The sequence below is a fragment of the Melitaea cinxia genome, chromosome 30 (assembly GCF_905220565.1).
Source record: "Melitaea cinxia chromosome 30, ilMelCinx1.1, whole genome shotgun sequence".
Lineage (NCBI taxonomy): Eukaryota > Metazoa > Arthropoda > Insecta > Lepidoptera > Nymphalidae > Melitaea > Melitaea cinxia.
The window spans coordinates 876,356-902,704 of NC_059423.1; the positions used below are offsets into that span (position 1 = coordinate 876,356).

The 26,349-nt window shown below is 34.9% G+C and overlaps 1 protein-coding gene across 1 annotated transcript; it reads right to left on the reverse strand.

Moving 5' to 3' along the window:
- Positions 1 to 2,829: 2,829 nt before the first annotated feature.
- On the reverse strand, positions 2,830 to 18,551 carry LOC123668191 (juvenile hormone esterase-like). The gene is made up of 5 exons (XM_045601981.1): positions 18,514 to 18,551; positions 8,633 to 8,780; positions 4,249 to 5,519; positions 3,648 to 3,838; positions 2,830 to 3,353 (listed from the first exon to the last, which is right to left on the reverse strand). Exons 1-5 carry the CDS (start codon positions 18,549 to 18,551, stop codon positions 2,980 to 2,982), a joined length of 2,022 nt encoding a protein of 673 aa, XP_045457937.1. The 3' UTR covers positions 2,830 to 2,979.
- Between the last annotated feature and the right edge of the window lie 7,798 nt (positions 18,552 to 26,349).

The following is a 26,349-nucleotide window of genomic DNA, read 5'->3' on the forward strand; positions in this document are numbered from 1 at the left end:
ATCGCTTACTATCAGGTGAGCCGTACGCTTATTGGCCGTCTATAGGTTACATTAACAGTCTACCATCAGCTGGGCTGTGTTTGCCCTCGTAGATATAAAAAAAAAATTGCGAAAAGTTGTACAAACTCAAAGAACGAAATTGTACGAGTATCTGAGAGATCGTCTAATTGCAATGCGAAGAATAAATTTTTTCAAAATATAGTAATCAACTACCTACTTGTAACAAAAATAGTTAATTGAGGAAATTGGGAAACATGTTTGCGAAAATCAAACGCGACTTCTGACAAGATTTTATTTATTATTATAAAAAATACGCCTTCACAATACGCGACAATAAAATTGAAAATTACAACTAGAATCATTATTGGCACAGGATATCTACAATAAATTTATTTTACAAATTCGATAAATATTTTCGAAAGAAAAACAAAAATGTGACTAAAATGTTTTATTTTAAATTCTAATGCGAATATTCGTGCGTAACTTACAAATTATTTTACAAGCACATTCTCAATTTATATAGAAATAGGACTCATTTTTAAACATATTTATTCGATAGTCTGTGGATTTTTCATTTCGGCGCGTAAACCGTTTTCTAATCGACTAGTAACGTTTTATTTATTATTGACTGTTTAAAAAATAATACATAAAAATGCGATTAATGAATAATTAAATAACAGAATCAATTGAAAAACTATCTCGACTTCAAATATTTCACATTCTTTCTAATAACGCAATTGTAATAAGTAAGGAACTTGCATCCATATTGAGACATGGAAATCTATACCAGTAAGTCTAAACTTTTTAGCGATGAAGGACCATTTGTCATTACGTGTTTTGTAACGGCTTTAGAGGGAAATATGGAGTACTTAGTTGTCCTATAGTATCTGTTGTAGTATTCAGTTATAGCCGAGTGAAACTTACTCTGTTTCATGGACCACCAGTGGTTAAAAACAATTGGTATAGATTAATAATCAATTATTTATAACTATACTTTCGAAATGATTTTTAATAGAAGATAAATACTTTTTATAGACTATTTAATGGTATTATAATTCAAGTTCAAAGTTCTTTTATACAAGAAAATAACAGTTTAAATTGTATTTTTATGGAATATAATAATGTAATTAGAAACAAAATTTTATTTAGATACATTTAAAATGTCAAATGAAATGCCAAATTTAATTTAGCTTAAAAATAAAGACTACAATTTTAATATACACAATAATTAAACAATTTAAAATTCACATCTTTACCTAATTTTTTTTTTTTTTTTCAAATTGCACTTTGACAACAAACATACTACAGAAAATTAAAAATAAATAAACGCATGACAAAGTTATAATTTAGCTTTTTTTTAATGTGCTTTTTAAATCTATAAATGCATATGGAATGTTTTGTCATAAAAAAAGTTTGCTGTAAAAAAGTTTTTTGCAGTTTTTTTTAAAGGCACTTTGAAATCACACAAAATAATATCACTTAGTAATCGGAAATGATATTATACCTTATTATATAAACCGTTTATAGCATACCATTCTGGTATTACAATCGTATTCCGATCAGAAATCAGTGATTTTACTATAGTTTTTAAGAAAAGTGATTTATTTAGCTTAGCCACGTTCTTTGACCAATAAAATCGTAATAAATTATAACATCAGTCTGAAGAACTTACTTCAACTGGTCAATTTGAACACGGTGTTCGAATTTACTTCGATTGAGTGGGATTCGTTTTGGAAGGTGTAGTGTATGCGATGAGTAACTTTTTTCTTAACGCAAATAGACTACAATCAAAATTTCCATAAAATCAATAGTCCACTCAATTACAAATTTAATACGATTGTAATGTCAGAATCGCGTTTCGAAACTGCGTCACCATTGGCTAAAAGCCTAATATGTTCAAAATGGCAAATACTTGTAAAGTTAGTAAGAATTGTCCTTTTCAAATGCCATTATTTACAAAATTATTGATTGGATATTAAAATTACACATTAAATAAAGTTTTACTTACAAAATACTGGAAAATAATAGATGACCAAAAGCTAACCAGATGAGCAATTTTTAGGAACTATGATGCCTCCATAGAAGTTGCTAGACATCAGACTTTTAGACTAACACAGTTTTGACAGTTATTTACTTTACACATATAATTATTGTATATAGGACAGAAACGAGATACATTAACTCACATATATTGCATACCATTTATTAGATTTAAGTAACAAAACATCAGTAAAATAGCCTACATCGTGACTAAAGTACTGCCTCTACTTGACTGAATTTTTGTACAGCTATGATAATAAATGGAGACCCGGTTTTTGTTCGGTTACTGCGAAAACTACTAAACCGATCGGAATAATACTTATACCATAAGATGCAGCGTGTTTCGGAGTAGGTTTTAGTATATGGCATGTTGGTGATCACTTATCATGTAAAAAAAATATGGGCGGACAGAGGTCGCTAGTAACTTATTAATGGTATGCAATATGCTATATGGTTAAATTTAATGTCCCTGGCTTATAATATACACTGTACATCTGATTATCCAAAGCGACTATTTTCATAGCTTTATTTTGTAACCTATTATATTTTGTAGATTTATGATCATTGCTCATTAATATTTTAAAATAAATGATTGTTTTCTACATTTATTATTAATAGTTAACTCCTAATCATCTGATGAAAATAAATGCAATATTTAAATAAAATACCGATTTTTTGGAATGTTTGTTTCATAAACTATTGTATTAATAATGTCAGTTTTCATAGTTTGTCAACGATAGTATATAATATAATATTTATATGTAAATAAAATAAATGATATCAATGAGAAATAAATAAATAATTCTTCAATAATTAAATGGTAGCTGTATAAGTTTTATATGAAATAATAATATTAGCTGTATTTATTATTAAAATAGGGAAAACAAAAATTCGTTTCATAATCTATACGAGGCATTGAGAAGATAGATATTTAGAAAATTACTTCTTACCGCCCAAAGATTCAAAGAAATTGACAAATTTGTTCACACCGATATTTTTGGGAAGGTCGTCCTCTGGTGGATCGTTAGCCCTTATGACGTCTTTAGGGTTTATGTTATTGCTTTGTACCATCTTGATTTCATTAGATGGTCTAGGTTTCTTGTCTGAATTACCGTTCAAATTAATTTGATCAACGCCGTTTTGTGGATTTTCGAATTTCTCTTGAATTTTGCCGATGTTGATTCCGAAATCCTCTGATTGGTGGACATTTTGTACAGGCGTTGGTTTTACTTGCTCTGGTTGTTCAATAACTTGAACAGGCGTTGATGCAACTCCGTCTGGTTGATCAACAATTTTAACACTTGTTGGTTCTACTTCCGGTTGACCGACAAACTGTACAGGTGTTGGTTTTACTTCCTGTACGATTTCTGGTGCATTATTAACTATATTATCTTGTACAATTTCCGTAACAAGTTGAACACCATCGTTGCTTTCGATTACGTGACTTGTCTGTACTTGTTGATGATCACCCGACGTTTCCGTTACTGTGACATGTGTTTCTGTTGTTTCAACATTGTCGGTCACTGTTGTTAATGATTTTATAACAGTCTCCTCAACAATGACTGGGGCTGTCGAAAATTCTTGTTTTTCAGTAATGGGCACTATACTTTCGTTTGTTTTCGGATGATCCCATATTTTGTAGTATTTGCTGTATAGTGACTCCCAGTATTCCATCTTTTCTTTGTCGGGATTTGTTCCTAGTGATAGTTCGTTGCCGAGGTTTAGGTAGTAGAGGTTGTCTTTGGTTACTGGCAACCATGTCACCGTCAGGTAATGGTTCTCGTCGGGTGTCGGGTTGCTGGGGATGTCAAAATATTACCATTTAGATGTAGAGCTAAAGACACTTTGATATGATTGCTTCTAAATTGTAAACATGATGTATGAAGCAGTAATTTAGTCACAAGACTGATAACGAGTTCTGCGTAAATAAAACACGTGATAGACATGTAAAAGTCCATCGCAAAACTACAAACAAATCTTGTGCCTAAGCTACTGCTTTTGTTCAACTACTTGTAAAGAGATTACACTTATTTCTGGTTAATGTTGCTTTATAATGCTGAAATAATCATCAAAATCGATTGAGGAGTTTCATAGTTTCATTGTAAAAAAGCTTTTCTTTACACGTGATTCATCAAGAATATCGATGTCTTGATGAAGTCCTGATATGAGGCTTAATACTTTTCAAAATAAACATTTTTTTAAACTCACCCGCATTTAGCGAAGTTGGTCCAAAGCCTCAGCATCCTTTCCCTCATCTTAACATCCTGTGGAGTTGGTTCAATGGTCTTCTGCATATCATTATTAAATAAATACGCAAGGTCATCCATATGCCCCGCGTGTTTCATATCCAAGCTCTGCGGTAAATAACCGCTGATGTTCAATTCACCGATATAATCAAACTTATAGTAATATATAGGCTTATTTGTGTTATTTATTAGGTATTTAATATATCTATGTATGCCGATATTGATCGAATAGTCAGACGTTAAATGGAATTTATCTTTCAAACTCTCGACACTTGAAGGGTTCCCTTTAAAGTATAGAGATTTTATTTTCTCAGCAATTGCTAATGACTCTGGTGTATTCCTCTCGATTTGCAGATCTGATGGAATGTAAGATTGCAAATCGTCAGATTCCTTTTCGAAAATAAATTCCAGAGTAGTCGAACCGACCATGACCGGAACTTCAGCTAATCGTCCGGAGGTTAAGACGTCAATGAACGGTTCTGTCAGAAAAGCTTCTACACCGGGAAACTCTTTCTCAACAACCGGAGCAAACATAATTTTGTCGTTATTGATTATTGATTGGATCGGAGCTAGCCTTTCTACTGCCTCGATCATATCTTTAACTGGTGTTGTCATCAAGAATTCGTAAACTTCACCAACATCTGACGATTCGCAACCCAACTCTTGAGCTAAAGCTTTCGCGTTCTCTAGCGGAGTTTGTTGGTACGACCAGTGGTTTAAAGCGATTCCTGATTGTATAATCGCCTTGCTGAACATATTTTTGGATATAGGACTAGCTGTCAACAAGGATACGATCGCTCCTCCACAGCTCTCGCCGAACACTGTGATATTACCGGAATTACCTCCAAAGTTTTTGATATTCTCCTTGACCCATCGCAGAGCCTGTACTACGTCTTTGAGACCAGCGTTACCAGGAACTTCTGGAGTGTTTAGACAGAGGAAACCGAGAGGACCACATCTATAGTTGATAGTTACAACGACAACATCCTTCTCAACTAAATAATCGGCACCGTATAGAGCAGAATTTCCAGAACCCATCCTAAAGGAACCGCCGTGAATGAATACCATGACGGGCAGGAATTCGCCATCGAGATTTGGTGTGTAGACATTCAAGAAAAGACAGCTTTCATCACCGAGATACTTTTTCTCGAAAAAGAGGTCTAATTGAGCACAGGAGTTGCCCTCTAATGTTGCATCTCGTACTCCTTCCCAAGGTTCTGGTGGCTGGGGCGCCTGGAATGAAGAGTAAATTGTAAAATTAAAATGAATAATTTATTCAAGTCAAAATCAAAAATTACTTTATTAAAAGTAGGCTTCGGTAGCATTTTTAAATCGTCATTTTACAGATATATGGTACATTAATAGTACAATAGGCGCACTTATAATAAACATTACTGTGATTTGACATACCAGAAACCCCGTCCAGAAAGGGAACTTTAAATTTTGGGCAAGATGTTTAAGAAATATCTTGTTGAAAATACGGGTTAGCCTGACTGTGGAAATACCTAAACCCTACAGAAGACCACAGTTAAATAATGCAGCTATCAAATAGTGTTGTGTTCCTGTTGTGCGTGCGGTAGCCAGAGCTCTTAAAGATGGTCGAGAGTAGGGTTGGCAACGCGCTGGAAATACTTCTAGTGTTGCCAGCGTCCATGGGCTAAGGTATCCGATTACCATCAAACGAATCGAATGTTTACTAGCCACACTAGTAGTATATAAAATAAATCTCTGTGATAAGCCTAAACTCGCATTCCTAGCACTAGATTAATTATTTTATTAGATATATTTTGTTATTTCTGATAAACTTATCGCAGTTTAACGACATCCGCGATAAAAAAGACCGATGACTCTCGACTAACGTTATTCATCATTCTGAAATGTGGGCAATTCTTAAAAATTGGATTTCGTAATAGGAAATATGGATTACATTGATAAAATTTAGGACATTTATTCGTGAATTCTAAACATGTCTTGAATTTACAGAAAATTATTAAACCGATTTCTGTTCAAATCTACAATTAAGAAAATTAGAACATTATTACAATAGTCAAAATCATTTAAATAGTAAAAACGCATTATTAGGGATAACTCAGAAACTACTCGTCAGATCTCGAAATGGGGACAACACGACAAGAACGACGATTATGAAATGTAAAAGAATAATCAATATCAGTACCACCTTGTACAAATGATGAGGTAAACACACATAAAAAATACAGAGAAATTGAGGACCTCCTTATTTTTTTATAAAAAAAAAACAGGTTTTCAAAGGACTTCATAGGATGCAGAATTTCATAAATCTTAGTATAACTTACTATTCAATCTACAAAAAGTTGTCCAATCTTTAACATTTAAAATATGTAAGATTTGATACTTTCTTAAACTAAACATTATATAAGAGGCAGGTAACGCCTCAAGATGTCCCTTATCATTCTTATCATATTTGTTCAGATCAACGCTATCGCACTTTTCACACTTGTACTGCAGTTGTCTTAACTTTGAGATTATATTTATCATAGGATATATTTTGTACATTTTTTTCTTAAAATATTCTTTTTTGCTATGCGATAGTCTATTTATGTTGAGACAATAGTGACTCACCGCTGTCATTTTAGCCACTACCAATTAAATTCTAGTGAGTTGGAACGCCTGTCGTGAAGGGTTTATTTCAAGTTCACAAAGTTCTAATTTCGATTTAGCTCATTACGGGGGTGACAATCACTAAGTGATTAAACTCCTATTAAACAAAAGAAAAAAAAAGATTTAGCTCATAATATCCCATTTCTGGGCATGGGCCTCTTTCTCCATGCAGAAGGGTCGGAGCATTATCCACCACACTGCTCTACTACGAGTTGATGGAGATAATCCCTACCATGAATAACGAACAACTATGACCGATGGTTTTAGATGCTCTACGATGCAATGTGGGGAGACCGAAAAGGACAGATATCCAGACAGGAATGGGTCTAGTAGGATAAAGTAGAGTCAGCGGCCCCCGAAAGATATTTTAAAAATAGCTTGTGTGTCAGTGAGATACAAACTTAACAGTAACCCAATTTTAGCCTTTCATTTCGTTGCGTTCTGGAGGTAATTGATCAAATACACGCTAGAGCGAGTATTTTTAAAATATGTTTTTTTTTACTATTAAAGCTACTATATTAGCTTTTGGTAGTAATACCAGCCATCGTAAGCTACATAAGGTGGGCCAGAAAGTTGGATGCATTTTAAAAATAATCATAAATAGCAGCAAAATTAGTATATCAACAAATTTTTGTAGTTTATTCAGGAAAATATTAAAAAAAAAAAACATCATTCAAATCTATGTACATCTGTCGCGCAGCAAAAAGTCGTTGTTGTCACGTTGTGGATTAGCGGTTATTCTTTCCCGGATATTTTTCTTCAAATGGACAACCATGAATTGGTTTATTGAAGTGAATACAACGATTGTTTTTTTTTTTTTTTTTTTGTTATTATTAACCTTTGGATGTCCTGCAGATTTCTGATAATAGTCGATCCAATAGACTCAAGTTTTCTAACCCAAGACCTAATCACACTTCCACTGGTATACTGATTTAGGTGATGTAATCTGAATTTAGAACGGAATAAGCGACGAGCAAAAATGCAAAGATCGTTATTTTTGTGATATTTCTTTTTACATAGAACGTACTCTGCGCTCCCTTAAAACTCTCCGTGCATTCAAGCTGTAACATCCCACTGGATTATGTATGTTATCTTTTGTAGAATGTAATGTAACTTTATAATCTATAATGTAACTTTGAACTCTGAACAACTCGTGGCAAACTAATGAAAAGTAAAAATTGTAGAATTCTTGGGAGGCAAATCTCTTCTCCTTAATACAGATAGCTCAGCTACCTAGCTAGGAGAAGTAGAGATCAAAATAGTAATTGCTTTCAAATTAAACCTAGAAACTGATTGTTCCTTTTTTGTCACTTGTTACTTGAATATGTTGTGTAAATACGGAAATAAATAAATAAAATAAAATAAAAAAAACATCCCACTGGGCATCTCTTTCTCCGTCTAGGAGAAGGATCGGAGCTTAATCCACCACGCTGCTCCGCTGCGGGTTGACGGATATTTCTCCATAGCGACTTGTTTCCGAGACTTGAGAATTTATCCCAACCATCCACGCACTCCTGCGTCTCGCAAATCGTACGTCTTTCTGGCCCATCCTTTACTACATCGTAAGCTTTGTTTGTAGTTTAGACTTATATTTCGTGTTATTAATAGATTTTGTTTAATTAGTGTTGTAACACTAAAACTAGCAGAAAAATACTCCAGTCTGTAATACCTTTATACTCGTACTTTAGAACTAAATTCAGTCTCACCTTAAACCTCAAGGATCCGATGGGTGGCTTCGCATACGGGATACCCTGAAAGCTGTAGAAAGCTTTCCCAGTTGGGGAGTTCACGAGCTTCCCCTGGAGTTCACCCTCCTCCACCCTTACTACCGGCGACTCGGTCATTCTTCCACCGCTGAAAATGGAGAGAAAGAGAGTTAAAAAAAATGAAAGTCACATATTTCAATAATATCTGGTAAATTATCAGCGCCTATCATATCGGTAATATAGGTAATGGTATAATAATTTTCGTGTTAAGAAACGCAGTGTAGGACTTCCTCCGGCTCGCAGGACCGACGATCTACGTAAGATCGACGATGGAGGCTGGTTTGAGGAGAACCGGGATTCAAAAATGTTTAGAACCGGGATGATTGGCGCGAACAGTTTTCGTTGTTGTACTACCAGTAAAGTAACGATAAACACATATATGTCAATAGATCCATAGCATGTTTATCAGCCTGTTATATTAGATATGTGAATAGTTCACCATCAAACTCCCATTTTACCTGTCAGATACTTTTCGTACCTACCCACGAAATCCAAAAGTTATTCTTTATTTCGAACTAAGAGCCTGTTTTAACACCTAATAAAGCCTATCAGTAACTTATGTGGTAGATAAATTTTATGAGTGACAGGTGACACAGGCCCATATCAACGACCGGTTTACTGACATATAATTTTTTAAGTTATCACTCACGTGCCATAGTGACTCATTAGGTAAGAACGTTTTGTTTTTCACTAAATGGTTTCTCCTAACGTTTAGTTCATTAGTCCGATAACTAACATATTTGTGTATCAATAATCATTAAAAATTACTAAATATTAGTTTAAAGTAAACTTTAGAAAGCTTTATCTCGTCTTTAGTCTACACTAATGTAATACAATAGTTAGAAAGTGTACAATTATTGATTTAATTTGTATATTTTTTATATTAGGTCGGTAAACATGCGTACGGCTCATCTGATGGTAAGCGACTAGCTTATAGAAGCCTGCAAAACCAAAAGGATCGCAAGCGCGTTGCCGACCCTACCCTCGACTGTCTACCTTACTGACACAGGAGTAGAACACTGCTTTAAAGCAGTAATATTTAGCTGTGTTCTCCTGTAAGGTCGAGGTACTTCCCTAATCGGCCTGCTCCATGTTTTGAGCAACATATTAATATTCCCACTGATGTTCGTCTGTTGTACAGGACCTTTATTAATAACTTGAAGGCTATAATTAAAAAGACGATAACAGCTGATATATATTCAATTAAAAAGCCGTTACAATAATGTTCCACTAACGTTTATCTTTCTGATAACGAAAATAAATACCTTAGATTAAATATTTGAATAACATATTTATCGTAAATAACTAATTCAATTTTAATACATCTATACTATTTTAATGAAACAACTTTTTTCGGATTTTATCGCGGTTTATTATTAACTTAGTATCCGAAACGTCGGGAATCAAAAGTTAATAATAAACCGCGATAAAATCCGAAAAAAGTTGTTTCATTAAATGAGTAAAATTCACGTAAACATTAGAAAACACATCATACTAATTTTATCCGCAGCAGCATAGTGGTGGATTAAGCTCCGATTCTTCTCCTATACGGAGAAATAATCTCATGTCCAGCAATGAGATGTTACAGGATGAATCGGATAATTTAATCAGCGGGTGCGGTTATGCTTGGACTAATACATCTAGTATTGTGCTGTGTGGCTACGGCACTAAAGAATTTAGCCACCCCCTCTCTTCCCGTGGGTGTCGTAAGAGGCGACTAAGGGATAACAAGGCTCCACAACCATCTTGGAACTTAAGAAGCCGACCGATGGCGGGATAACCATCCAACTGCTGGCTTTGAAATACACAGGCCGAAGACGGGCAGCAGCGTCTTCGATGCGACAAAGCCAGTTCTGCGGTCACCAACCCGCCTGCCCAGCGTGGTGACTATGGGCAAAACACATGAGTTCACGTTATTTTTGGCGTAAACTTGTGGAGGCCTATGTCCAGCAGTGTATAGGCTGTAATGATGATGAATACATCTAGTATATTTAGGAAAGGCACAGCAGTACATATCCTGCTGAAAATTTGGACCAGTTCGCCTGAGGTAATACCTGAACCTTACAGATGATAACGGGTATATAATATTTGTCATAAGCGATTATCAAACCCGCGACCACAAGCGCAACAGTGTTGTTACTGCAGCAGCAAAGCGTCGTCAACGATATATTTAGTACGACATTCTGGTGTCTGTCCGTGCATTAAAAATCGAATAATTATTATATGAATTATAAATATGTGTAGATTTAGTGACGTTAGATTTCATGCAAACCATGATGACTACATCATCATTACATAGTATAAAATAAAGTCGCTTCGCGCTGTTTGTATACTTAGATCTTTAAAACTACGCAACGGATTTTGATGCGGTTTTCTTTAGTAAATATGATTCTAGAGGAAGGTTTATATGTATAATACATGCATAATATGGTAGAGGAACACTGATAGTTTTAGAGATTTCTAATGTGATGTCGTAAATAAACGCATTGTTTTGCGCTTACATTGCAAATATTTATTTTATACTTAGTATCAGCATTGCACCCCTTCGAAGCCGAGGCGGGTCGCTAGTTTATAATAAACACAGGATTCTTTTAAAGAGTACCTGCGTTTCTTGCCGATTCTTCTCTGCAGAATCTACATTACGAATCGGTGGTATCTTCACTTCAACAAATATAATTTTAATTTGAACAATGACGATTCAAACAAGCCTTTGAAGTCTACGTGTCAATAAATAAATTGTTGGTGTAAACAGAACAAAACAAACGTCTTAAAGATGCCATTGCTTGGTTCATTGATATGGCTTCACATTACATTGTATAACTAAATATTCGCTAAACATCTTTAAGACAAATGGACTGATAAGTAACGAGGCTTATTTAAAATGCGCATTGAGTCAATTTTCTTAGACATATAATTACAGTAAACTTGACTGTAGTTTTAAACAGTAACTAAGGTAGGCCACAGTAGGAAATATGACTGGGGAAGTGCCTCGAACTTACAGAAGATCACAGCTAAATAATACTAATAAAAAGTTACTTCGTATTTTATATAGAAAATCAAGATAAGATTTTAAAAAAATTACGTTAATTATAGCTGAGGGAGGGGAAGTACCTCGACCTTACAGAAGACCACAGCTAAGTAATACTGTTCTCAAGCAGTGTTGCGTTTCTGTGGTAAGTAAGGTGACCAAAACTCCGGGGGGATTGGGGCTAAGGTCGGCAATAAGCTTGCCATACTTCTGCTGTACTATTTAGATGGGACTTTCAGTTATTTAATAAGTTTGTGTTTGGTAGCAAATATTTCGAGTAATTTGCCAACTTTAGTACTTCTACATGACTTTTGCCGATGTTGCTCTAATTTTGGAAACGTTAATTTCAATTTCTTAATTAATGTCATAAACAGTCTTAAAGAATGTCTACCTAGTTGTGTAATTAATTGCTTTTAAATATTAAAACGAATTTATCAATAAATCTTTAATATCACAAGTACATTATAACTAAATCCTTAAAAATACAAAAATTAGCGACTACATCCTATTTTGTTACATACGATTCAAGTCGATCATCATCATCATCATTACAGCCTTTACAGTCCACTACTGGACATGGCCTCCACAAGTTTACGCCAAAAATAGCGTGAACTCATGTGTTTTGCCCATAGTCACCACGCTTGGCAAGCAGGTTGGTGACCGAAGAACTGGCTTTGTCGCACCGAAGACGCTGCTGCCCGTCTTCGGCCTGTGTATTTCAAAGCCAGCAGTTGGATGGTTATCCCGCCATCGGTCGGCTTTTTAAGTTCCAAGGTGGTAGCAGAACTGTGTTATCCCTTAGTCGCCTCTTACGACACCCACGGGAAGAGAGGGGGTGGCTATATTCTTTAGTACCGTAGCCACACAGTACAATTATTCAAGTCTATAAAACGTAATTTTCCCTGACATAACTTCACACAAGCAATTATCCTTTTAAAAACTCACAACATTAGTTCACACAACTAGCCCCAGGCATATAAAACTGTGCCCCTGACACTGTTTATGAACCGTGAAAGTTATGTCACAGCTTTGACACTGTCGACTTAAACGTAAGTGCGAGACATTGTAAACATTTAAGAATTATAAGGCGTTAGAATTCTTTGAGGGTTTTTCCGTAAAATGACGTATAAACGTTAGTGAAGCACTATACTGTACCATTAATTACGTAAATACTATCCACTTTGTTCATCGTAGGTATTGCCCATAACATCGCTGGCTTGAAAATTTTAAAATTATCCTATATTATCGTCACATAGAAACCGTACATTAATCCGGGATGAAGTTGCCTATGACACCCATAAAATACCGTTATGTAAAAATCACGTCGATCTCACACTCTTTAAAAATAAAAACTTATAAAACTGACTATTTTTCTGGGTTTAAATGTAATCTTATACTATTCCAGACGATTATCTATATCTGTGGCTAAAGCCGTTCTGGCGTAATTGAGTAACAAACATCCATAAAAACTTTCGCATTTACTATAGTAAGAAGAAGTTAGATTAAATCTATATGATTCGTCATTCTTTGCAAAACCAATATCAAACTCAATTCTTATAACGACAATCTTAATCTATATCTTGACCTATTTTCTTTACAAAATTCCCTAAATGTGATGAATTGAGATGAATTACAAGGTCGCGTTTTTATATACACATAATAGGAGAATAATTTAATTTTAAATACGAATTCACCTGCAAGACGAATACATTTTTCAGACGTTTTAATTAACCTATTTACCTATACCATCGTAAAAAAATGGTTTTGTCCTTATCCAAATCCGCTTTCTTAACCTCATCGTAAGTGGAAAAATTCTTACTACGCAGTTCTTTTTTTTAATTTTCGGAAATAGGTAATAATCACTTGGAGTCAGATATGGACTGCAGGGTGCGTGATTTAAAATATCGAAGCCCACGTTAAGCAAGGCCGCCAGCGCAATACGAATCTTGTGAACGAGAGCGTTGCAGTGCAACAATAGGATATCTTTTGTCAATTTTCCCCCTCTTTTTTCTTCCCTGGCTTCATTTAACTGTTCCAAAATTGTAGTTTAATATTCCCTCTTTATTTTTGTAATCTATCAATAAAATTCTTTCTGAATCCCAAAAGACTGTCGCCATGAGATTCCCGGCCGACTGTGATAACTTAAGCATTTTTGGTGGTGCTGTACTCTTTTTATGCCACTGCAAGAAGTCTTGTTTGGACTCAGGTTCATAATGATGAACCCAAGTTTTATCACGAGTAAAAATTCCTTTTCTTCAATGCAGAGGTACAAAAATTCACGGGAACATTCCTCGCGCAGTTGTTTTTGCGCCTGTCTTGCACTAACTTTGGTCATGTAAAGTAGTATGTGTAGTCCTGCCTGTGTAGATTTTGGAAGTTGTTATTTCCGACACGAACCATTTCTACAAATTATTTCTTTTTTAGTCGAACATCTTCCAATACTAATTTTTCTACTTTTGCAATAAGTTCTGGCGTGGTAAAATCATACGGGCGACTCGGTCATGGATCGTATTCAAGTGACTCCCTGCTCTGCTTAAACAAATTGTGGCACTTGTAAACCATTGTTTTTCCTAAGCAAGAGTCTTCGCACACTAATGACGTCTCATTCAGTATAGTTTGTACAGACTTACTTGGTAATAACGCGCGATTTTCTCCATATTTTGCACTTTGTTCCCGATTGAGTTTCTTGGTCAACGATAATTCAAGGACTAGTGATCCGATTTCAACAAAACTTGCCATGTTAAAATTATAACGAGCTCGTCTACCCTCTCCTAATATTATCATTCGTTCATCGCTTCATTTGATTATAATCAATGATGAAATTTATATTACTGTTACTTAACAGTAATTCAGATAAAACAAATGCAATCAATTAAATTTACATTTCTTAAAAAAAAATAGTTATACCAACCGTAGTGTTGCCGAAAATGCAAACATTAAGTGGACCTTAGAAACATACAACCTTGTGTGTGTTTGCTAAGGACGTTTATTTATTTATTTACGACAATTTATATACTTTTAACCGACTTCAAAAAAGGCGAGCTTTCTTAATTCGACCGTATTTTTTTTAATGTGTGTTCGCGGATAGCTTCGTCAATAATGAACCGAGGAGAATCTACGAAAATCGTAGTGGCGACTAGTGCGTTTGTTAATAAATTATTTTCGTTTACGATAAAATAAAATTTGACTCAAACATTGATCTAAATTAACCAAACATTCTGAAATATTAAAATCAAAGGCAAAATCGTTTCTTTCAATAGCAGTAATTAATACACACATTCAGAAAATAGGAGCAGATATTTTATTAGGGGGATTATCTGGGGCATATGTTTGTATTAACGTAACATGAGAAGCAAATACGTGTTTTGATAGAGTACGTAAACTTGTCTAAGCCGATTGTTATCGCAAACGCTTGATAAACCTAGCTAAACCTATTGGCTTATCTACAAGTTAAGTTAAAAACAATTGAGTTTTGGGAATTATTATTTTAATAATTTTACTATAGCTTTGATATATCGTGTTTGTAATAATAAAATGAGACTTTTCGCTTCAGCCTGTTATATCCCACTGCTGGGCATAGGCTTCATTCTCCTTGTAGGAGAAGCTTAACCCACCACGCTGCTCCAATGCGGGTTGGCGGATATATCGCTGCTATGAGTAACGATCGCTATCAGGTGTAGGTGATAACAAACGGGACCAAGGGCTTAACGTGCTCTTCGAGACACAGTGGGAAGACCCACAAGGACTGCAAAAACACCCAGAACACGGCAAACAAATGTATGGCCAATTCAAATGTTTGTCATGTGCGATGATTAAACCCAGCGTTACAGCCACAAACCAGTGCTGTGACTGTTGCGACAAGGCGTCGTCAAAATTAGACTTTAATAGATAAATATTCCCATATCATATATATATGAATACGCTAACGTTAAGATGTTTGCCTCCCTTTTTAGAGAAAATCTCACAATTACTCAACATAAATTATGTATCATTTTATAGATGATTACTTTCTCTACCGGCATCCACAACAAAAAAAAAATTATTATTGCTTTTGTTTTCGTAAATTAATTATGAAAATTATATATATGACGGCCTTAATTTTGAAACAACGTCAACATGATTGACGGTGGGTAAAGTACTTATTTAATGCAAATTATTTGCACGGGTATTGCTAGTATTAAATAATGACACATGGAAGGGATAAAATCGCTTGACGATTGTCTGTATGTGGACTATAAATATGAAAATTTTGCATTTTTAGCTTTTTTTATTTGGACTTACCGTATAATTTAAGAGTTACACAAACAATCCGCACCGGGCACACACTATATACTGAGCCGGATCACGAGTCGATAGGCGATAAGATATAGGTATAATACATAGATTGTCCCAACATCCTATTATCAACGAGCAAATATACGTTTTGGTTATTTTCGGCGATCTGTACCAATTTATATTAAAAGAACAAAACTTTACTCTTTCACTTTAATAGAAAAAAAAATCACAAATTTGAAGGGTTGTTTATTATAATTTCAGATATCTGACATATAAAGGTTAACGGATAGACAAAAGTTTGTGACAAGTTTCTCTTTCTGACTTTTTTCAGTCCACTTTATCCAAGTTTACTAAATAAAATGACAAAATGCCAATTATAGCGGTTGCTGGTAAAGTTTCATATAGTTATCAAATTCTTTTATCCAATTTAATCCTAAAAAGTCAGTCTCATACTTCTATTACTCTAATTCCTTCTCTGTCAAAGCTGTCAGACTCTGGAACTGCCTCCTTCTTCCTATAAGACAAGCCCAATCTCTCTCCTTGAAAAAAAAATATCTTAAGATACAATTTGTCACTAAGCACGTGACAGATAGGAAGGAAGAGATTGGGCTTGTCTAATAGGAAGAGGCAGAAAGTTCCAGAGTCGGATAGATTTAACAAGTGTAGTCACTTTAAACTTATAAAATTACTAGCGACCCGCCCCGGCTTCGCACGGATGCAAAAACTATCAGTGTTCTTCTACTATATTATGTATGTATTATAAATATTAACATTTCTCTGGAATCACTCTATTTACTAACGAAAACCGCATCAAAATAATATAGTTTTAAAGATACGCATACAGACAGTGGAAAGTGACTTTGTTTTATACTATGTAGTGATAAATAGGGTGGGGGGGGGGGAGATAGAAAGATAAAAGTTCCCATGATTTGATTTAGCGGTAATTTATCTAATAGAACAAAATATTTTACAGGAAACACCTAAATAATTTTACTATATCTACTGAAAAGTTTCAAGGCCAAGTCTTTACTCAAATTAAAACACCTCTACCTCTGTTACGTTCATAACTCTTCTACATATGTATCTTGATCAAAAGTACGACGCAGAGATTGTCTTTGAACTTAAACTATATCCACACAATTTATGGTTTTCCTTACCTATATGACATTACAAATCGCGCCATTTTTGCTTTTCGAAGAACTATAAAAATTCAAAACTGTTTGTAATTGTCACTATTTTTCACTCATTTATCCTTCAATGAAAACTCAAAAAGTTCCTGTATTACCTATAGGTACGTTATTTTGTCTCCATGATTTAAATAACGTAACACATACAAAGTCGGTAAAAATAAAATAAAAAATCATTTAAACAATACACTGACTACCGTCAATTTTGAAAAAGTTAATTTTTAAAATTGGAACACATTTCACAATTCGTAATGGCGTCTTACACAAAGCGGGGAAAAATATAACTGAAGCATATTTCATCTCTTTCATCAATTCTCACTTAGAATCGTGACAAGATGGATGCTGTTAATTGGACTTAAAATGTTACGAAGGCTTTACAAATATAATTTAAAATAATTTTTAATACTTTTAATATAAAGTTTATATTACAATGGCAGATTGATATCACGGTTTCACTCCATAGCAAATATTTGAGTATTGTGTAATTACATATTAAAAAAATCGGTTACATAATATGTACTTATACTTATTTGTGACTTTATGTGCAGTAGGATATGCTTTTTATCTTTAATATATATAAATTACGCGTCACGTTGTTTGTCCGCGATGGGCTCCTAAACTACTTAACTGATTTTAATCAAATTTGCACACCGTGTGCAGTTTGATCCAATTTGAAAGATAGGCTATATTTTATTTCGATATATAATTATTATATTCCAAAAATAAATAAATAAGGCGGTACGAAGTTCGTCACGTCGGCTATATCTTGATGCGTTGATGTGTATATCTCCAGCTAGTTACCGTGCATAACAATCGAGACTGATAGTTTTACGTGCTCTCCGAGGCACGGAGGGGAGATGAACAAGGAACACCTAGAATACAAATATTCTATTACGAGCGGGAAGCCGACCGCCGGTGTTTAAGCACCTGCACGGCATATGTACCACTATACCAGAGAGGTCGTCCATCACCATACCACAAGCTGTCAACGATTAGAAGTAAGGTTATTTCTCCACCACCGACCAATCTCTCCGGTTGCTGATAAAGTTAGTATCACAAGTCACTGATAGCCTGTCCAATTTAATAACAGACAGATCTGACAGACAAAATTATTATTTTTTGTCTGTTGGATACTGTTATGTTCCGGATATCTGGAAGTTTATCAGCAACTACCCAAATCAGCTCCTATAATAGGTATTAGTTTTAGTTAAAAATATTAGTAAATAATGTGCATGTTGTAACGTGCGGTTAGTTTATGTTATGGGGTTAAAAGTCCCATTAATAAAGTTATGGTTAGTTAGTTAGTATCAAACTGATACGAATCGACTCACCGCAGGTCATCTAAGAATTCGTTGACTACGTTTATCATTCTGATACTTTAACTGAAAACAACAAACAAAATAATTAAAAATAAATAAATGAATATATAGGTATGTAAGAAATTGTCGACTGTTTTTTTGAACCTTTTTTGATTCATGTATTTCTGGTACCTACATAATTTTTTATTGAACATTTCGCGATAGATTTAATAATCTATGAAAAAAAATGTTCGTATTCCACAAACAAAAATAATATATTTAAAAAATAAAATAAAAATGGCTCTTAATATCTGTCAATTATCGTAAACAAATCTTTTAATTTTAAATCCACTCACTCTATAACGCCATCTTACGGAATCTGTGGACACAAGTGAACGTACAGCGCCATATCTGTTTTTCTTTCCGTTCAAGGTACAATTAATCGAGAGGAAATCAGTATTAGTAGAAAAGGTATTTTATCTCTAGGCCAATAATATCAACATTACGTAAAGTTCAGATAAAAAAAAGCTTTACTCAACTAAGCTTCAAAAGCACCTTCGAATCGTCATTCTACAAATTAAAAAGTTTAAATATTTGTTATAATCTATCAAAACAAAATTAGATTTTCTAAATGTGTTTAGTTCGGAACACCAATAAGACAGTCCTCTTCCCGTGACCATGGTTGCCGTAGTATACGAAACGTCGGGCATTTTAAAAACTTAATAAACCTCGATGAAATCGGAAAAAGTCGTTTCATTATGAGTGAAATTCGTGTAAATAAATTATAATAATTATAATAATAATTAATTATTAAAAAAAATGCGTCTTCGGTGCGACAAAGCCAACCCTGCGGTCACCAACCCGCCTGCCCAGCGTGGTGACTATGGGCAACACACATGAGTTCACGTTATTTTTGGCGTAGACTTGTGGAGGCCTGTGTCCAGCAGTGGACTGTATAGGCTGTAATGATAATTATAAAATATTGATTATAACTAAATATTGTTACTAACACACTAATACACTATGGATGTACAAGTCTGAAATAAACGCTTATTATTATTATTATTATTAGAAAACAATGTGTAAACCAATTTAAAGTTTTTCTAATATTTTTTAAAAGATTCTTACGAAATAAAAAATTAAGAATGTTGCATAGAAAATTGGAAAAATTCTGAAATCATGACGTTTGTTTAACTACACGAGTTTGAAAGTTCGTACGTAGGACAAAGCCCGTCCATCCAAAGTTATTCAAGCCGATGACCTAATAGAAAGGTGATGTCCACCGCGACATTAGACTAGCTTGCTTCTTTAAATATTATCAGTGGTCGCCCAGTGATGGAAATTCGACCGTAATTAATTTAAATTATAAGTTTAAACAATCTTAGATTAAGGTTCTGTTGTCAGAGACTATACTTCTATAATAATAAACAAAAGAGTATATATGTGTGTGTCAAATACATGGTAGTGTGTTTAATGTCTTTTTTATTGATTTAATGTTTTTTTTTTTATGAATAATTAGAAAAAAATATATTAGCATTCTGCAGTCCTACTCTATATAAACTATGTGTGCAAAATTCCATACTCGCCCGTCCGCGCCATTTTTGTAAAAAGGGGTACAAAGTTTTTTCTTCACGTATAATATACAGATGCTGTGTGGCTACGGCGCAAAAGAATTTAGCCACCCCCTCTCTTCACGTGGGTGTCGTAAGAGGCGACTAAGGGATAACAAGGTTCCACAACCACCTTGGAACTTAATAAGCCGACCGATGGCGGGATAACCATCCAACTGCTGGCTTTGAAATACACAGGCCGAAGACGGGCAGCAGCGTCTTCGGTGCGACAAAGCCAGTACTGCGGTCACCAATCCGCCTGCCCAGCGTGGTGACTATGGGCAAAACACATGAGTTCACGTTGTTTTTGGCGTAAACTTGTGGAGGCCTATGTCCAGCAGTGGACTGTCTGTATAGGCTGTAATGATGAATGATAATATACAGATTATAAAACTGAAGAGTATGTTTGTTTGAACGCGCTAATCTCGGGAGCTACCGATTCGAATTGAAAAAATATTTTCCTGTTGGGCCCATACCGGAGGAAGGCTATATATATTTTCTTTAAATTCAACGCGTACCAAACCTCCGGGCACAGCTAGTTATAAAATAAAGCTGGCCGCAAAATCCGTTACGTAAACACTTATAAATAAGTTCAATAATAACGCACACTTTCACCGTCAGAGAAAATATTGAGGAATTTTTAAAATGTAAAAGTCGTTAAGTAAATAAACTGTATTATTTATGCACTTAAGAAACGTTGAACATTCTCAACGAGATAAGTGAGTGGTGTTTTATGCACTTTTTATACGTCATCATACTCGATCGCTATCTTACCAGAAACATTGCGACCACGTCTCGAATACATATGTACGCGCTCATCGTTAGATTCATTTTCCTTTTCATCGTTCTTAGTGTTGAAAAAATCTATGAGCATTTTTGAATTTGGACTATTGGCAATATTAGTATTTGCTATTACTATTATTGCTATCTGTCCCATTTTATATATACTAGCTGACCCCGCAAACGTTATTTTGCCATCTATGTTATAAATCCTCTTAATCCTTTTAACTCTTGTAACTTAGGGGTATGAAAAATAGATGTTGGCCGATTCTCAGACCTATCCGATATGCACACAAAATGTCACAAAAATCGGTCCAGCCGTTTCGGAGGAGTATGGTAACCAACATTGTGACACGAGAATTTTATATATAAGACAATATAATTAGGTCGGCAAACAAGCGTACGGCTCACCTGATGGTAAGCGATTACCATAGCTTATAGACGCCTGCAAGACCAGAAGCATCGCAAGCGCGTCGCCGACTCCATCCCCAATATCCACCAGGAGCTCTGGTCTTACTCGCCAACAGGAACACACGCTTCAAAGTAGCATTATTTAGCTGTGACCTTCTGTAAGGTCGAGATACTACGCCAGTCGGGCTGCTCCATATTTTGAACAGGTTTCCTGCTGTGCCATACCAGAGGTAAAAAAAGTTAAAAGTCCAAGTCGCAAACGAGAAAAACAGACTTCAATTTGCAATGACGAGTGTTACAACGCAGGTAGTCGAAAGTAAACGCATTATTTGAGTCAACTCAAAAGGTACTCATAAAATCTTGATCAAATCTAAATGGTACCACCCGACAAGCAATAGCTTTCGATTATGAAAAGAATTATCAAAATCGGTAGACCCAGTAAAAAGCTATGAGACAACACGCATAACCAGATGAGACCATGATTTTACAAGTATGTTAAAAACCGCAAATTATTTTTTTATAGGCAAAAATATGGACAAAAATTAAACTCTATGGTCTATAGCTCTATACAAACAGTAACCATTTGTTATGACTATCGCCTGAAAATATAAATCACTTAGTCTAGAATCAAGTGTTGATAGTATGAGACAAACAATGAGACAGTCATATTCAATTTAAATCATTAGTTGTATTTTGAATAGAAGAAATAGCTTCTGTATGAATAACAATAGGCAAATTAAATCTACACTAATATTATAAAGCTGAAAAGTTCGTTTGTTTGTGTGTACCTATAGACGCCTGTAACACCAGAGGCATCGCGGACGAGTTGCGACAGGAACCCCCCAAATCTCCCCAGGAGCTCTGGTCATCTTACTCACCACAGGAACACAACAATGCTTGAAAGCAGTATTATTTAGCTGTGATCTTCTGCAAGGTCGAGATGCTTCCCCAGTCGGGCTGCTCGATATTTTGAGCAGGAAATTTCCTGCTGTTCCCCACCGCAGTTACTCACTCTTTTAAAACGTGTTTTAATTATATAATTGGTAATATTTACATGTTTATTTCTTACATCCATAGAGCAACACGGAGCCTACATCAAATAAATTACAAACATAACCCAATTCATTAGTCATAGAAAAAGGAAAAAAAAGAGATAAAACATCTCGCATATAATACAGGGTCACTTAATCTATATAAAATTTAACTGATCAATAATATATTCAACTTGTCCGTCTGTTCATATCACAATGGTCGTCATTGTCACCATAAACAAAAAACAATGGAAGGATAGCTTTGTCGGAATGACGCCATCCTTTTAATTCATGACATTTTATTGGCATTGTTTTTTTTTTTAAATAATAATCAATAAAAACTTTTTGGTCAGTTTATGTTAATTTTGAGGACAATTTATAAGGTCACTAGACGATAGGCTTGGTTTCACCTGCGTTTACACTTCTGGTAATTATATGTCCCGTACGAGTTTTATTACATAACAATTTAGACGATCAAGGTCACGATTAACTGGTAGCTGATAAAATTTCTCTCTCACATAAGTTACCGATACTTATCAGAAGGAGATTATAGAGGCCTGAAAAGGTCAATTATTAAACTAAATTTTTTCAACAACGCACAACAGTTACTGGAAGATTTGGTGTTCGTGTGGTGAGCGGCTAAAACTCCTGGGGAGGGAGAAGGGTAGGGTCGGCAACGCTCTCTTTGGTGGTATAGGCTACGGCAATCGCTAACCATCAGGTGGACGTTCGCCCGTTTTCCACAATAGTGGTGTAAAAAAATCCTAAGTTAATACTTATTTATAAAGTCGGCGATAGTCTCAAGCGTCTCCTTGCTCCAGTGCTGTTCTTCATCATCAGAGCGTGACTACTAGAATATGTTACTGTCAAGGTCGAGGCCACTCGTATGTACTACTCGAGTAATATTATCAACATACGAACGTATACACAAATAAAAATGAACCGCTAAATATGATAATCACTAAATTCAAGAACGGTTCGACAAATTCGGATTTTTTAAATGTCAGTCGGATCAGCTAGATACTGTACTTAAATTTTAAAATACGTCTATCTGCATAAATGATAATTGTGTTTGTTCGCAAACGAAAAATAACCGACTTCAATCACATCGACGAGTAATACAACGTAAGTAGACGAAAAAAAAAAAAAACGCACTAGTCGTCACTACGATTTTCGAGGGATTCGCTAGATTTATCTGGGATTCCATCATCAGATCCTGGTTTCCTTATCACATTCCTACCACATTTGGGATATCTCCTTTCCAACAAAAAAGAATTATCAAAATCGGTTCATAAACGACGAAGTTATCCGAGAACATACATAAAAAAAAATATATATAAATATATATACGGACTTACGGTCGATTTGAGTAACCTCCTCTTTTTTCGAACTCGGTTAAAAATGAATCACTGAAATGTATATACGCAGTACGCACATAATTAGCTAGCGATTGCAGAGAATTGGTTTTTTTTGGGTGGGCTATTGACAGGAGAAAACAAACTGGAACAACTGTACTTTCCACACTCTCTGAGGCACTGTGGGTAGATCCACAAAGGCAGGACACATACTGATCGATATTCATATTAATGTTATAATGCCAGAAAAAAAATGTACAAATACAAAGATCTACCCCGAGTAAAAATCGTATCAAGACCGCTGATGTTTTAGGCGACTATTAACCCTAATATCATATAAACTCATTGCATACAGTTTTATCACGGATCCATCAACATACTATGATATTGATCAAGTACAAATTGAAGTCATCAAGAAGCCCTATGCGAGGTATTACGATACACTTGTAAGGATTTGAAGGGTTCTCGAAGACAAGCAAATTTTTTACCTATTTACAAGTATTAGGTGCTGCAGGGCAGAGATCAATACCTAAATACTAGCTAAGTGCTTGACGATATGGATTGTGAAAAGCCTGTTAAATAGTTCTACTAAATTATTCCGCTGGGCTAAGTCCCAGTGATGTCATATAGCCTTTTTTATATCACTAGGTCGGCAAACAAGCGTACGGCTCACTTGATGGTGAGAGATTACCGTAGCTTATAGACGCCTGCAACACCAGAAGCATCGCAAGCGCGTAGCCGACCCAATCCCTTGGACCCAGGAGCTCTGGTCACCTTACTCACCAACAGGAACACAATACTGCTTAAAAACAGTATTATTTAGCTGTGACCTTCTGCAAGGTCGAGGTACTTCCCCAGTCAGGCTGCTTCGTATTTTGAGCAGGAAATTCCTGCCTATCTTCTTTTATGCTCCTGCTTCTAATTTTATATACAAAAAAAAAAAAAACGATACCATAGATTACCTAAAACACAGTAACTTATCCTACCACAGGAACAGACGACTGTGTACATACATTTTATTTACAAAAAAATCTCGCGAGCCCGTGAGAATCAGAAATAATAGTCAATTAAAATTCAAACAACACAAACATTCTATGCACGACTCGAACCCGCGAACTGTGGAATACGTCAACATATTCAACATATGTTTGACACTGATGTGTGGAGGACATCCGCGGACGGTGAATCATAGGACAAGGATTTAACTTAAAATTATGCGTAGGGTCGCCATGAAGTTTTTACTATATAGGAAATTAAACCATAGTCAAGAATTAGGTTGTCCATAAAATATGTTCGCAAATATGGAAAATCGATGGAGATTTTTGTTTAGCGTGACGAGATATGACAAAAGAGAGAGACCATTTTATTATATCTTCAAAATAAAATATACTATTAATATGTATGTATGCTATACAATACAATACAATACAATACAAATACTCTTTATTGTACACTATCAGAGAAAAATTTTACACCGTAAATCTATATAGAATAACAAAAACGTACATGGTACTCAATTTGGAGACGTAATTTATAGGCTTTTTTTAATGTTTTATTGAAAGACTAAAATTATATTAAGAATCTGTTAACCACAATTTCTTCTGAATTACTTATTATATTAACAATGTATCAGAAGACGAAATTCCATCAAAGAATAGGAAATTAAAATGTAGTTGCTTCAGAATTTCTCCGTAATAATTATTTGTTTTTAAATAAATCCAATTTCAAGTTACATAGACGAGTAACAAAACGTGAACATACACATAGTTGGAAGTTAAATACACAAAAACACAAAAACTATTCGTTGCGGACAAGTGCCAACTTTCGAATATAAAAAATATCAATAAAATCGCTACACCTAGTAAAAAGTTACCAACGCACATAAAGAAATAAGAACAGTCGATTTTGGAACCTCTTTCTTTTTTTTTTAAAGTTAAATCAGGATAAACTATTTTTTTTTTTTTATATTTAGTGTTTAATTTTTTTTTTATATTGACTTATTTATCGAAAAAGGTCACAGACAGAGGCGACCTTAATCTCTTACGTGGCATTTATCGTTACCCACATAAAGCTTAAGCTCTTATTTTACCTTTTTTAGGATTATCTTAAAAGCACATGTCTGCAAAAATAAACCCGATTAATTCAGAGTACTATGACAGTGTATGTATTTTACTTTTTGCTTAGGAAAACATTGGCGAGTAATTTTTTTTAATTTACGTTGCTGAATTAAAGATTAGACAGTACTTTCCTAGAAACAGGGAATGATAATTAAAAAGTTACTATTACTTTAAAATGAAACAAGTCGACAAACAAGCGTACGGCTCAACTGATGATAAGCGATTACCGTAGACTGTAAACGCCTGCAACAAACACTACAAGCATCGCAAACGCGTTACCAACCCTGTAGGGTTGGTCCCAATCCCCCCAGGAGCACGGATCACCTTACTCACCACAGGAACACAACACTGCTTGAAAGCAGTATTATTTAGCTGTGATTTTCTGTAAGGTCGAGGTACTTCCCCAGTCAGATTTTGAGCGGGAAATTTCCTGCTGTGTTCAACCTCAGTGGATTGAAAAAGGCTGCTTTTATCATGGATGGTACATTTCTTGTGGAATAGACTTCTACGCGACATCACTGGTAAAAGCAAGTGTCCTGGGACAATAAGTATTGCTGGTGACCTT

Coding starts and splice junctions, on each gene's coding strand:
- LOC123668191 (XM_045601981.1), bottom strand. CDS start 18,551: ATGATAAACGTAGTCAACGAATTCTTAGATGACCTGCG. Junction 8,781..18,513: donor GAATTCTTAGATGACCTGCG/GTGAGTCGATTC, acceptor CTCCATTTTCAG/CGGTGGAAGAATGACCGAGT. Junction 3,839..4,248: donor ACCAACTTCGCTAAATGCGG/GTGAGTTTAAAA, acceptor TGACATCCCCAG/CAACCCGACACCCGACGAGA.